This window comes from Dendropsophus ebraccatus, chromosome 7 (genome assembly GCF_027789765.1).
Source record: "Dendropsophus ebraccatus isolate aDenEbr1 chromosome 7, aDenEbr1.pat, whole genome shotgun sequence".
Taxonomy (NCBI): domain Eukaryota; kingdom Metazoa; phylum Chordata; class Amphibia; order Anura; family Hylidae; genus Dendropsophus; species Dendropsophus ebraccatus.
The window spans coordinates 128,472,924-128,485,235 of NC_091460.1; the positions used below are offsets into that span (position 1 = coordinate 128,472,924).

The 12,312-nt window shown below is 42.5% G+C and overlaps 1 protein-coding gene across 3 annotated transcripts in view; it reads right to left on the minus strand.

Moving 5' to 3' along the window:
- Positions 1–12,312, minus strand: part of PAPSS1 (3'-phosphoadenosine 5'-phosphosulfate synthase 1) — an 80,353-nt gene that overhangs the window by 25,584 nt on the left and 42,457 nt on the right. For all 3 annotated transcript variants that reach the window (XM_069978440.1, XM_069978438.1, XM_069978441.1), the window contains exon 6: positions 3,022–3,135. In XM_069978440.1, the coding sequence (XP_069834541.1) occupies positions 3,022–3,135 (114 nt within the window). The remainder of the gene's footprint in view (positions 1–3,021; positions 3,136–12,312) is intronic.

Genomic DNA, 12,312 nt, shown 5'->3' on the forward strand with positions numbered 1-12,312 from the left:
GGGGATTGTAAGAGATGCTATACTGGAGTATCTTAATGAAAATAATCTTATGACTCAGCACCAGCATGGATTTATGAGGGATCGGTCCTGTCAGACTAATCTGATCGGCTTCTATGAAGAGGTAAGTTATAGACTGGACCTGGGGGAGGCTGTGGATGTTGTGTATCTGGACTTTTCAAAGGCATTTGATACTGTGCCGCATGAAAGGTTGGTCTACAAAATGAGGATGCTGGGACTCGGGGAAAACGTATGCAAATGGGTAAGTAACTGGTTGTGTGATAGAAAACAGAGGGTGGTCATTGATGGAACATATTCAGATTGGGTTTTAGTTACTAGTGGGGTACCACAGGGGTCAGTGTTGGGTCCACTTCTTTTTAATATTTTTATTAATGATCTTGTAGAGGGGCTACAGAGCAGAATCTCCATTTTTGCAGATGATACTAAACTGGGTAAAGTAATCAGTACAGAGGAGGATAATATCATATTACAGAGGGATTTGGAGAAGCTAGAGGCTTGGGCGGAGAAATGGCAAATGAAGTTTAATGTGGATAAATGTAAGGTTATGCATTTGGGCCATAGAAATAATAAGTACAGTTATGTGCTAAATAATAAAACACTGGGTAAAACTACTTCCGAAAAGGACCTGGGGGTATTGGTGGACAGTAAACTCAACTTTAGTGATCAGTGCCAGGCAGCAGCTGCCAAGGCTAATAAAATAATGGGATGCATCAAAAGAGGTATAGATGCTAAAGATGAGAACATAGTTTTGCCTCTTTATAAATCACTGGTCAGACCACACTTGGAATACTGTGTACAGTTTTGGGCACCGGTATATAAGAAGGACACAGCTGACCTAGAGCGGGTGCAGAGGAGGGCAACAAAGGTCATTAAGGGAATGGGTGGGTTACAGTACCAGGACAGGTTATCACGCTTGGGGTTATTTACGCTAGAAAAAAGACGTCTTAGGGGCGATCTGATCACAATGTACAAATATATGAATGGACAGTACAGAGATTTTTGTAGTGGTCTTTTTACTCCTAGGTCTGTAACAATGACAAGGGGGCATCCTCTACGTCTAGAGGAAAGAAGATTTCATCATCAGCATCGACGCGGGTTCTTTACTGTACGAGCGGTAAGACTGTGGAACTCTCTGCCACGTGATGTTGTCATGGCTGATTCAGTAAATAAGTTCAAGGGAGGCCTGGATGCTTTTCTTGAACAATATAATATTACAAGTTATGGGCATTAGATTTCTGGTGATACGTTGATCCGGGGATTGTTCTGGTTGCCATTGCAGTCGGGGGAGGGGGGAGGGGGGGGGGAGTTTCTCCCTGTGGTGGGGCGTTTGTCTTCTGCCTCATAGGGGTTTTTCGCCTTCCTGGATCAACACAGTAGGATTTTCCTAGGTTGAACCTGATGGACTCTTGTCTTCTTTCAACCTTATTTACTATGTTACTATGTATGTTACTATGATATAGGCAAAAAATAAAATAAAAATCTCGATTTAAAGCTCTCTTTTTTTTTTTTTCTAATTACGATGACTGTAGTAGTGGGAACAGTATTGTGAGTAGTAGTACCAGGAGTGGGGGTAGTAGTAGAAATAGTAGTGGGAGCAGTATTGGGAGTAAAAGTAGCAATAGTAGTGGGAGCAGTATTGGGAGTAGCAGTGTCAGGAGTGGGAGTAGTAGTAGCAATAGTAGTGGGAGCAGTATTGGGAGTAGTAGTATCAGGAGTGGGGGTAGTGGGAAAAGTATTGGGAGTAGTAGTAGCATCAGGAGTGTGGTAGTAGTAGCAATAGTAGTGGGAACAGTATTGGGAGTAGTAGTGTCAGGAGTGGGGGTAGTAGTAGCAACAGTAGTGGGAGCAGTTTTGAGAGTAGTAGTATCAGGAGTGAGAGTAGTAGCAATAATAGTGGAAAAAGTATTGGTAGTAGTAGTAGTATTAGGAGTGGGGGTAGTAGTAGCAATAGTAGTGGGAGCAGTAGTATCAGGAGTGGGAGTAGTAGCAATAGTAGTGGAAAAAGTATTGGTAGTAGTAGTATTAGGAGTGGGGGTAGTAGTAGCAATAGTAGTGGGAGCAGTATTAAGAGTAGTAGTATCAGGAGTGGGGCAAGTAATAGCAATAGTAGTGGGGACAGTATTGGGAGTAGTAGTATCGGGAGTAGTAGTATCAGGAGTAATGGTAGTAGTAGTGGGAGCAGTATTGGAAGTAGTAGTATCAGGAGTGGGGGTAGTAGTAGTGGGAGCAGTATTGGAAGTAGTAGTATCAGGAGTGGGGGTAGTAGTAGCAATAGTAGTGGGAGCAGTTCTGAGAGTAGTAGTGTGAGGAGTAGTGGGAACAGTATTGGGAGTAGTAGTATCAAGAGTGGGGGTAGTAGTAGCAATAGAAGTGGGAGCAGTATTGAGAGTAGTAGCAGTATCAGGAGTGGGGCTAGTAATAGCAATAGTAGTGGGGACAGTATTAGGAGTAGTAGTATCAGGAGTAAGGGTAGTAGTGGGAGCAGTTTTGGGAGTTGTAGTATCAGGAGTGGAGATAGTGGTAGCAATAGAAGTGGGAGCAGTAGTATTAGTTACCTTGTAGGTGTGTGGGCGGGTAGTGGCAAACTCCTCAGTGCGGATGGGTGGCGATCTCATTTGGGGTTGGCAGTTACGATCTCCTGGGTGCGGCGGGCAGGCCAGCAGGGGGTACTCTGACCTGCAGGAAGAGCAGCTTGCACAGAGTGCCACTGCTCCCCCTGCAGTTCAGAACGCACTTTTTTTTTGGGGGGGGGGGGGGGGGGGGAACGAATTTACAAAGCAATTCAAAAGCAATTGAAATCGACTTTCAAAATCTAGGCCAATTAATCAAATTAATTTGATTAATCGCCCAGCCCTACTGCTCCCTACAATCTTACTCATACTGTATCTACTATCTGTAAATAATTTAGCGATAAAAGAAAAAATAAACACTTGGGTTCTGTTCACACTCATGTTTGTCCTGTTACCATACTGTACCTAAATATGTTTATAGAACTCTATTCACCTTATTTATTTCCAGTGCCGGCAAGGTCTCCGCATCCGTCTTTGCCAGCTGAAGTTTGTTCTCCGGTACATACAACTCCTTCACTTCATAAGAAGCGTCTACCGGAACTATATCCTATTTGAAGAGAGAAACGTGAAATAAATTAGTATATTCATCTGTTAAACAGATGCACTGAGCTTATCAAGGACGAGAGGTAAAACAACATGTAATATCAAAGTTCACAGGATTTTTTTCTTGCTGGCTCTAGAGTTTAATATTTCTTGCAACTTCTTGAGGAAAAAATAATAAGTACAAGTGTTCTGTGGGTTTAGGTGAATATGTTTTCTGGACAGAGCCCGTGGCTAGGATCATGGGAAGAACACAGATTTTTACAGTGCCCGGCCAATGAACCTGAAGAGGACTCCAGGGGAAATTCATAAAGAACTGGCCTGAAAAAATATTCTGGGTCTACTGAGTTTAGCAGCGGAGATTCTGCACCATCCTGGGGAGGTTTAGCTTGTACGACATAAAGTAAGGAAAAAGCAGCCGATTTCCAGAAAAAGACCTGACACTATGGGGGAGATTTATCAAACATGGTGTAAAGTGAAACAGGCTCAGTTGCCCCCGGCAACCAATCAGATTCCACCTTTCATTCCTCACAGACTCTTTGGAAAATGAAAGGTGGAATCTGATTGGTTGCTAGGGGCAACTGAGCCAGTTTCACTTTACACCATGTGATAAATCTCACCCAAAGCGCTTATTCCCACATTTTGTAAAACACGAAACCTATGGAGGGTTAAGTGATGTAGTGGACTCGGCACCATGTAACAATATGATGCAGGGAGTAAGGGAAAGTGTTAATTCGTATCTACGTGGCACTGTAATGAATCTTTACAGTGCCGTGAAAATTCACTTTCCCCACTCCCAGCATCGTATTGATACATGGTGCCAGCGGGGATAGAGTCAACTACATTGCTTAACCCTCTGTAGGTTCTCTGTCTCACTAAATGTGGGAATAAGCCCAAAAGCAAGTTGCAATTTGCACACAAAAAAGCAAAAAATAAATAAAAAAGGTGAATGTCTTAGAATAAACAAATAAGTAAAATTGGAGGATAGACAGTCGCCAACCCCTCCCCCCCCACACACACACACACACTAAGTTGGCTTAGTGGGTTTCAGGGGCAAGTTACACTATTTGGTCAAGAGTATGTGGACACCTCTCCTAAATGCTCCTGCCACCACTTCCAACAGTCTCATGTCCGCAGTGATGGGCCACTCAACCAATCACTGACTCAGGAGGGTTGGCGCCTTAACCAGTAAATGGCTGAGCAGCCTGTCACTGACGAGATGAGTCAGTCTTGGAAGAGGCAGTGGGGGAAATGAGGATGCCGCAGGGCCACCCTGGAGAAGTGTCAAGAGGTAAAAATAGGCTCTTTATTACTATATATCTCTATATTATTTCTATAAAATGGCAGTAATGTATAAAAACTTGAGAACCCCTTTAAAGTGGGTTTCCGATTTAAACTTAACCCTGCTCTTTCCAGCGACTTCATAGAGAATGAATAGAACTGAGGGTCACAAGCTGACCCGTGGCTCCATTTAAAACAAAAGAGCTGGGCGCTAATTTAGGGATCCCCGGAGTTTAGACCCCCTCCCCTTACCTATGGGGAAGGGGTGGATGAAAACAGTGACATATTCTTACCTCACCGGTTTCAGCGCTGAGTCCTGGTCACATTTCAAGCTGCATTATAGACCAGAGCAGCATGATGCATGACCCAGCGCTCAAACCGTGGAGGTAAGTGGATGTTGTTGCTCCCCGGCCACAGTGAAAAAAGCTCTCCTGCCCGGAGTACCCCTTTAAATCACACTGACCACAGTTTATTCACTAGTCAGGGTGACGGCATTGGCAAAATGTGCAAATGCAGCCTTAAAATTCTTATTGTGTGTTTTGGGTGTGATATCCCTTAAAATGTGCTGGAAATACTTAACCATCTACTCTGACACCGGGCAGCTGAGGAAACAAATACATTAGAAACTGATTCACTCTGATTAAGGAAGTCAATTACACTATTATATTCTGGTTAAAAAAATACAAGACTTTTTTTTAGCGAACAATAAATATTAGACATGAAAGGTTGGAAATTGTTGTCATAAAGAAAAGCAAACACGCCCCGGCACCAATGAGGTATACCCCTGATCCAGCCAAATATGCTGCTTGTAATTGGAAACTGAAAATGATTAGTACAAGGGATGAGTTAAAAATTCCAGATACAACACTGCTGCACCGCCATACATCAAACGCTCTGGAGGAGAACAAGCACTTTGTAGCGTGCGCGCTGCTCTCTGATACAAAGCAGACGTGTTCTGGGGAGCGTCTCTGAGAAGGGCAGTGTTGGCCTTTTGCACAGGCACGGGCCGCCTTCCATAGTACAGCTGATGAACTACATCTCCCACAATGCTGATCAGGGCCTATCCAGACCACCACACCAATGCAGCACTCTGGATGTCACCAGGCATGAGATAAACTATTCAATATGACTTTTTCTTAATGGTTTTTCCTTAAGGCTGGGTTCTCACTATGTATATTTCAGTCAGTATTGTGGTCCTCATATTGCAACCAAAACCAGGAGTGGATTAAAAACACAGAAAGGATCTGTTCACACAGTGTTGAAATTGAGTGGATGGCCGCCATTTAATGGCAAATATTTGCTGTTATTTTAAAACAACGGCTGTTATATTGAAATAATGGCCGTTATTTACTGTTATATGGCGGCCATCCACTCAATTTCAACATTGTGTGAACAGATCCTTTCTGTGTTTTTAATCCACTCCTGGTTTTGGTTGCAATATGAGGACCACAATACTGACTGAAATATACGTAGTGTGAACCCAGCCTTAGGTTGCGTTCACACCTACAGGATCCGCAGCAGATTTGATGCTGTGTTGCTATTTAAATGAAATCTGCTGCAGATCTGCAGCACAAAAATCAGCTGCGGATCCAGTAAGTGTGAACCTACCCTACGGGTGCGTTCACACATACAGGATATCTGCAGCAGATTTGATGGCGCAGATTTGAAGTTGCAAATTCAATGCAAAGTAACTCTGGGCCATCAAATCTGCGCCATCAAATCTGCTGAAGATCCTGTACATATGAACGCACCCTAAGGGGGGGCCTTCACACCTACAGGATCCGCAGCGGATCTCACTTCTGCGGATTCGCAGCGAGATCAGCTGCAGATCCAGAATCATTCACCCCTATGATAGCACATACTCGCAGCGGGATTGACATCCCGCTGTGAATATGTGCTTTAACCCCCCGCTGTCTACAGCTGCAGGATGCGGCCGGAGATGGGGGGATGCGGCCGGGGATGGTGGATGCGGGCTGCAGGATGCGGCCGGGGATGGGGGAGTGCGGCGGCGGGGCTGCGGACAGCGGAAAGCACATATTCACAGCGGGATGTCAATCCTGCTGCTAGTATGTGCTATCATAGGGGTGAATGATAATGGATTTGCAGCTGATCTCGCTGCAAATCCGCACAAGTGAGATCCGCTGTGGATCCGGTAGGTGTGAAGGCACCCTTAAGGAAAATTATTAGCAGGTTCCTGCAGATAGTTCCTGGTAGAAACTTAAAGAGGGAGATTTATCAAACATGGTGTAAAGTAGAGCTGGCTGAGTTGCCCCTAGCAACCAATCAGATTCCACTTTTCTTTCCTCACTGATTCTTTGGAAAATGAAAGGTGGAATCTGATTGGTTGCTAGGGGCAACTGAGCCAGTTCCACTTTACCCCATGTTTGATAAATCTCCCCCTTACTTCCTCGGTGCCGGTCTTCTGAAGCTTGTAAGTCCGGCAGGTTTTGGTGAAGTTCGCTCCTTTAGAAGAAGAAAGTAAGTGGCTACTGGGAACTATCAGCAGGTTCGTATGCACAAACCTGTAATAGTTTTCTTTTACAAATGTCCCTCAAACCTCAAAATAAGACCGAGCCATGGTATATATTGAAACCTAGCCTCTAATGTCTTCTGGGAACACGACTTTCAGCTTCACAACAGTTTTTTTTTAGCAATTTCCTGCCCAAGGGGTTATCCAGCAAAAATCTTTCTTTCAAATTAACTGGTTTCAGATAGTTATATAGATTTGTAATTTACTTCTATTTTAAAAAAAAACTCGTTTTCCAGTACTTATCAGCTGCTGTATGTCCTGCAAGAAAATGGTGTTTACTTTCCAGTCTGACACAGTGCTCTCTGCTGCCATCTCTGTCCGAGACGGGAGCTGTCCAGAGCAGTAGCAAATCCCCATAAAAAAAAAAAAAACCTTTCCTGCTCTGGACAGTTCCTGACATGGACAGAGGTGGCAGCACTGTGTCAAACTGGAAAGAATACAACACTTCCTGCAGGACATAGAGCAGCTGATAAGTATCGGAAGAGTGGAGATTTTTAACTAAAATTACAAATCTATATAAGTTTCTGAAATCAGTTGATTTAAAAGAGAAAATAAATTTTGCCAGAGTACCCCTTTAAGTCTCGGTTAAGCATCAAACATGCTTTAATAAAAATAATGAATACACAGGGACCTGCTCTGCATATCACAGTGCAGAAGCTTAGAGCCCTGCAGTTCCTGACACAAACTTTCGTGGCAGCAGGGGGAGGGGGTATGTCGTCTCTTACTGCTGCCAGTCAAAGGAAGTACCCCTTTAAGCAATGTTCTGCATGCAGGTTATGACTCAATAAGGTTATTCAGCCTTATGAGCCACTTAAAACGTTTAACAGCTTCTGACATCTGTCACGTCTCAGCATCTATTAAGTTTAGAAACCACACAAAAAAAGTTTTTTTTGCAGCATGAGGGTAGCTAGATTGTGGAATATGCTGCCAAGCTATGTAGAAATGGCAAAGTGACTGGAAAAGGAAAGCTTGGAGGCCTTACAAGTGATAGTATCAATAGCCGTAAGACTCGTATTACATTGGAGTGAGCAAACCGGGGAACTAGTCTGGCTGTCAGGGGTAGACAGAAGGGATTCTACACTAAGGGTCCTATTACACGGAGCGATTTTTATCGATTAAAGATCGATTGTTTATCGTTAACCTGAAATCGTTCACCATACTACACAGAACTATAATCGTTCGTTACGATCGTTACTATGATGGTTTATTCCTTCTGATCCCAGAAAAACAAGGAACAATTTGCAATTACACTGAATGATTAGTGAAAAAATGCGGAACTTGAGCGAACGAACGTGGAATTACAGCGAACAATTAGCGAAAATTTTAGGTTCAGATCTAAATCAATGATCAACGACATACGAACGATTTTTCGATCGTTGCCTGCAATTACACAGAACAATTATTGTTCAAATTCAAACGATTTAACGATTTTTCGCACATTGTCCCGTGTAATAGGGCCCTAAGGGGGACTATTGGGCTATGCTATTTGTGCAGAATAATTACAAGTATCTCCCAACAGTAATCTCCTATCCCAGGGGCAGGGAACCTTGGTTCTCCGTCTGTTGCAAAACTACAACTCCCATCATGCCTGGACAGCCAAAGCTAAAGTTTTGATCCGTTTTTTTACAATGGAAGTCAATGGAAAAACGGATCAAAACGGATGCACACAAATGCATCAGTTTTTTTGCAAAAAACTGATTGCAAAAGCGCAGTGTGAACCTAGCCTAACTAAAAGGGTATTCTCATCTCAACTAAGATAACACAGTTATACCTGTAGAGCTTTGCAAATCATCCTTCCCCTGATATGCCGCTCTTTCCCTCCCACTGTTGACAGCTCGTTGTCTAGGTTACAGAGCACCACGTTGCTCTAAAAGCTGTGGCCTGATGGGTGTATATTTAGGTATAGGAGATATATATAATAATATATATATTATACAGTATATATACACTTGGGGGGGATTTATCAAAGGTGTAAAAAGTAAAACTGGCTCAGTTGCCCCTAGCAACCAATCAGATTCCACCTTTTATTTTCCGAAGAGTCTGTGAGGAATGAAAGGTTGAATCTGATTGGTTGCTAGGGGCAACTGAGCCAGTTTCACTTTACACCATGTCTGATAAATTTCCCCGATATTTCTATACAATACATCCACATTATAGCTATATGTACACCAGCCAAAACACTGCTTTTAGTGCAGAGTGGTGGTCCATAACCTGAGCTACAAACAGCATATCAGGAGGAGGCACGTTTGCTAAATAATTATATTTGCAAGAATATTAAACTTGGCGCGTTAACCTATATTAGTTGAGATGAGAATACCTATTTAAAGGGAACCCGTCACCAGGGATCGCGGGCACAGAGCCCGCCCCACCCCCGGTACAGCCCCCGGATACTTACCCTTTCCGACAAGTCCCGTTTTTCGCTGGAGTACTCCTTTAAGGGATACTAAAAGGATATTACATATTCCTCATCTGGTAGAAGTAGCTACTTTTATCCAATTAGCAATAAGCCATCACTTTGTTAGGAAAAAATCGCTTTCATTTTAGGTAAATATAGTTTTTATTAAACATAACAACCACAATAACAAGTGTAAAGAGGATGATGGGTAACATACAAACAATATTTCAGGGTCTTGGATGTGGACCAATAATGGTAAGCATAATTTATACACATCATACTAACATACTGGTAAAGGCCAGATACCAGTGCAAGCTAAAGGGATTGCTGCATGTCATGTCACACACAAAAAAATATAAAAAGGGGTACTTTTTTTTTTTTCTTCAAATTAACTTGTTTCAAAAAGTTATATAGATTTGTAAATAACTTCTATTCAAAAATTTTACTTAGCTACTGTAAGTCCTGTATATAAGTTGTGTATTCTTTCCAGTCTGACACAGTGCTCTCTGCTGCCACCTCTGTCCATGACAGGAACTGTTCAGAGCAGGAGCAAATCCCTATAGAAAACCTTTCCTGCTCTGGACAGTTCCTGACATGGACAGAGGTGGCAGCAGAGAGCACTGTGTCAGACTGAAAATAAAACACCACTTCCTGCAGGACATACATCAGCTGATAAGTACGGGAAGACTTGAGATTTTTAAATAGAAGTAAATTACAAATCTATATAAAACTTTCTGAAACCAGTTGACATGAAAGAAAAAGATTTTCACTGGACAACCCCTTTTAGCTGAAAGTACAAGCCCCATCTATGACACTTGGGAAACATGATAAGTAAGCCTCTTGCAGAAAGTGGTGCAGGCCTTTTTTAAAACGTTTAAAAGGGTCCCCCTTGTGAGGACAAGAGAGCCAGACCCACGAATGGTTGAGATCATGTGAGGCAAACCCCATTATAAAGGGCAAATGCCGAGAGAAGTCTCTAATCCCAGGCCAGGACCACCAAACATGTTCCAGACTCCCTCGTCCTGTTCCACACCTCCAGTAATAAGGGTCCAATGATGGGAACACGCTCTGGGTAACAATACCTTTGAGAAAGTATTTTAAAAAATTTTATAAATGTAGTATAAATAATAAGGAATAATATAATATTCTGTACTACAGATGCTAAAACATTGTCATATAACTAATACAGTGTGAATATGACATCTAGTGGACAACTTGAGATTTGCACCTACAGAAAAAAAAAGTTTAAAACTACAGTACTTGACTAGTGTTACTATTTATGGCCAGCAGACCGATAGCGATCCTACAAATGGTTAAAGGAACTTCCCATAAGTAATTCTATTCACTTGACTTGGATAACTCCGCAGGATGTTGCAGTGTTTTCAAGTACAAACAAACTTACAGACAAGTGCATCTCAACTTGCTGTGTATGGGGCTCTGTAGCCAAAGACCAAGCAGAGTGCACCTTCTAAACCCTATGCACTGTTAAAAGCCCCTACAATGGGTATGTGAGCAACAGAAGGAAGAATCAGGTGGCCTGCGGCAGTGTGATGATCTGAACAATGTTCAATAGAGAAGTCATCCTACCATTTACTCAGTATGTCTTAGTTCCTATTACATGGGCCCAATGAAGGCCTGATCTATATTGTAAACGAGCGCCAATCTGCTAGATCAGCACTCGTTTACGGGGCCTATTGCACGGCTGATAATTGTTTAGCAAGGGCTGCACGGACATCGTAAGCGATGTCCGTGTAGCCCTCGCCCAAACTGTTCATACTTCACCTGTCTACACTCCCGGTCTTCTCCGGTCTTATCGCTTCATGTAATAGGGCCCTTACTGTGACACATACCACCTAAAGAAGCATTGTTGCAGACCAAACAAACCCCTCTACGGTAATGGTACAGTATATCGTACTGGAAATGACCTCTTCAAAACAGAAACTGGAGAAATTGTTCAGGTGTGGATTGAGGTATGTAACAGAGGTTGAGGTGCTGACTTGGCCTCCATTCAGATCTCTGGGATATGCTGGAAAAAAAAGGCCAATCAATAAAGGACTAACCTAACGATTTTTCGAACGATAATAGTCTCGTCTAATACCACCCTGAGTCCTATAAATTGTGAGATCGTTCGGATTTGAATTATAATCGTTTAATGTAATAGCAGGCAACGATCAAACGACCAACCATTGGTCGGCAAATAGGTTCTGGACCTATTTTTGTCGTTGCTTGTTCTAGATTCGTTTGTACATCTTTCGTTTTTAGTCTTCTGCTGACATCTCGATGCCAGATATTACAGAATTGGCTCTTAGCTCAGGGGTAGGAAACCTTGGCTCGCCAGCTGTTGCAAAACTACAACTCCCATCATGCCTGGACAGCCAAAGACCAGGCAAGATGGGAGTTGTAGTTTCGCTACAGCCGGAGAGCCAAAGTTCCCTACCCCTGCTATAGCTATATTATTAACCAGGTGGTTTTAATGCTATGGCTGATCACTAGATAGATAGATAGATAGATAGATAGATAGATAGATAGATAGATAGGAGCGACACACATTCTATAGATATGTTATTTCAGGAAACAGTGATATTAAAGTTCAATACAAGCTGTGTTAAAAATGCTTTCCCAGAATAGCCTAGAACACAAAAACATGTAGAATACAGAGCAGAAAACATCTGGGAAATACTTCCCGGCCCTACCATGTGTGTTTTTTTAGGTGCATTTAAAACTTCAAAAGTGCACTGAAAGCCAAATTTTGTCAACATTTTATAATTTTAATATGAAGCTTTTGTTAGAGGAGAAAAAGAACAGCAGTTCCTTTACACACGAGTACCAGAAAATGGGGCTAAAAACGGGACCGAATGTGATTCTTGCTGCCTTTATTAGCCATCTGGTGATGAGGTGCAAAAGAATTCGGCTGACACTTTTATGGTTCATCAATTATTTGCAGCAGAGGAAGCTTTATGGGTCTACATATCAACATT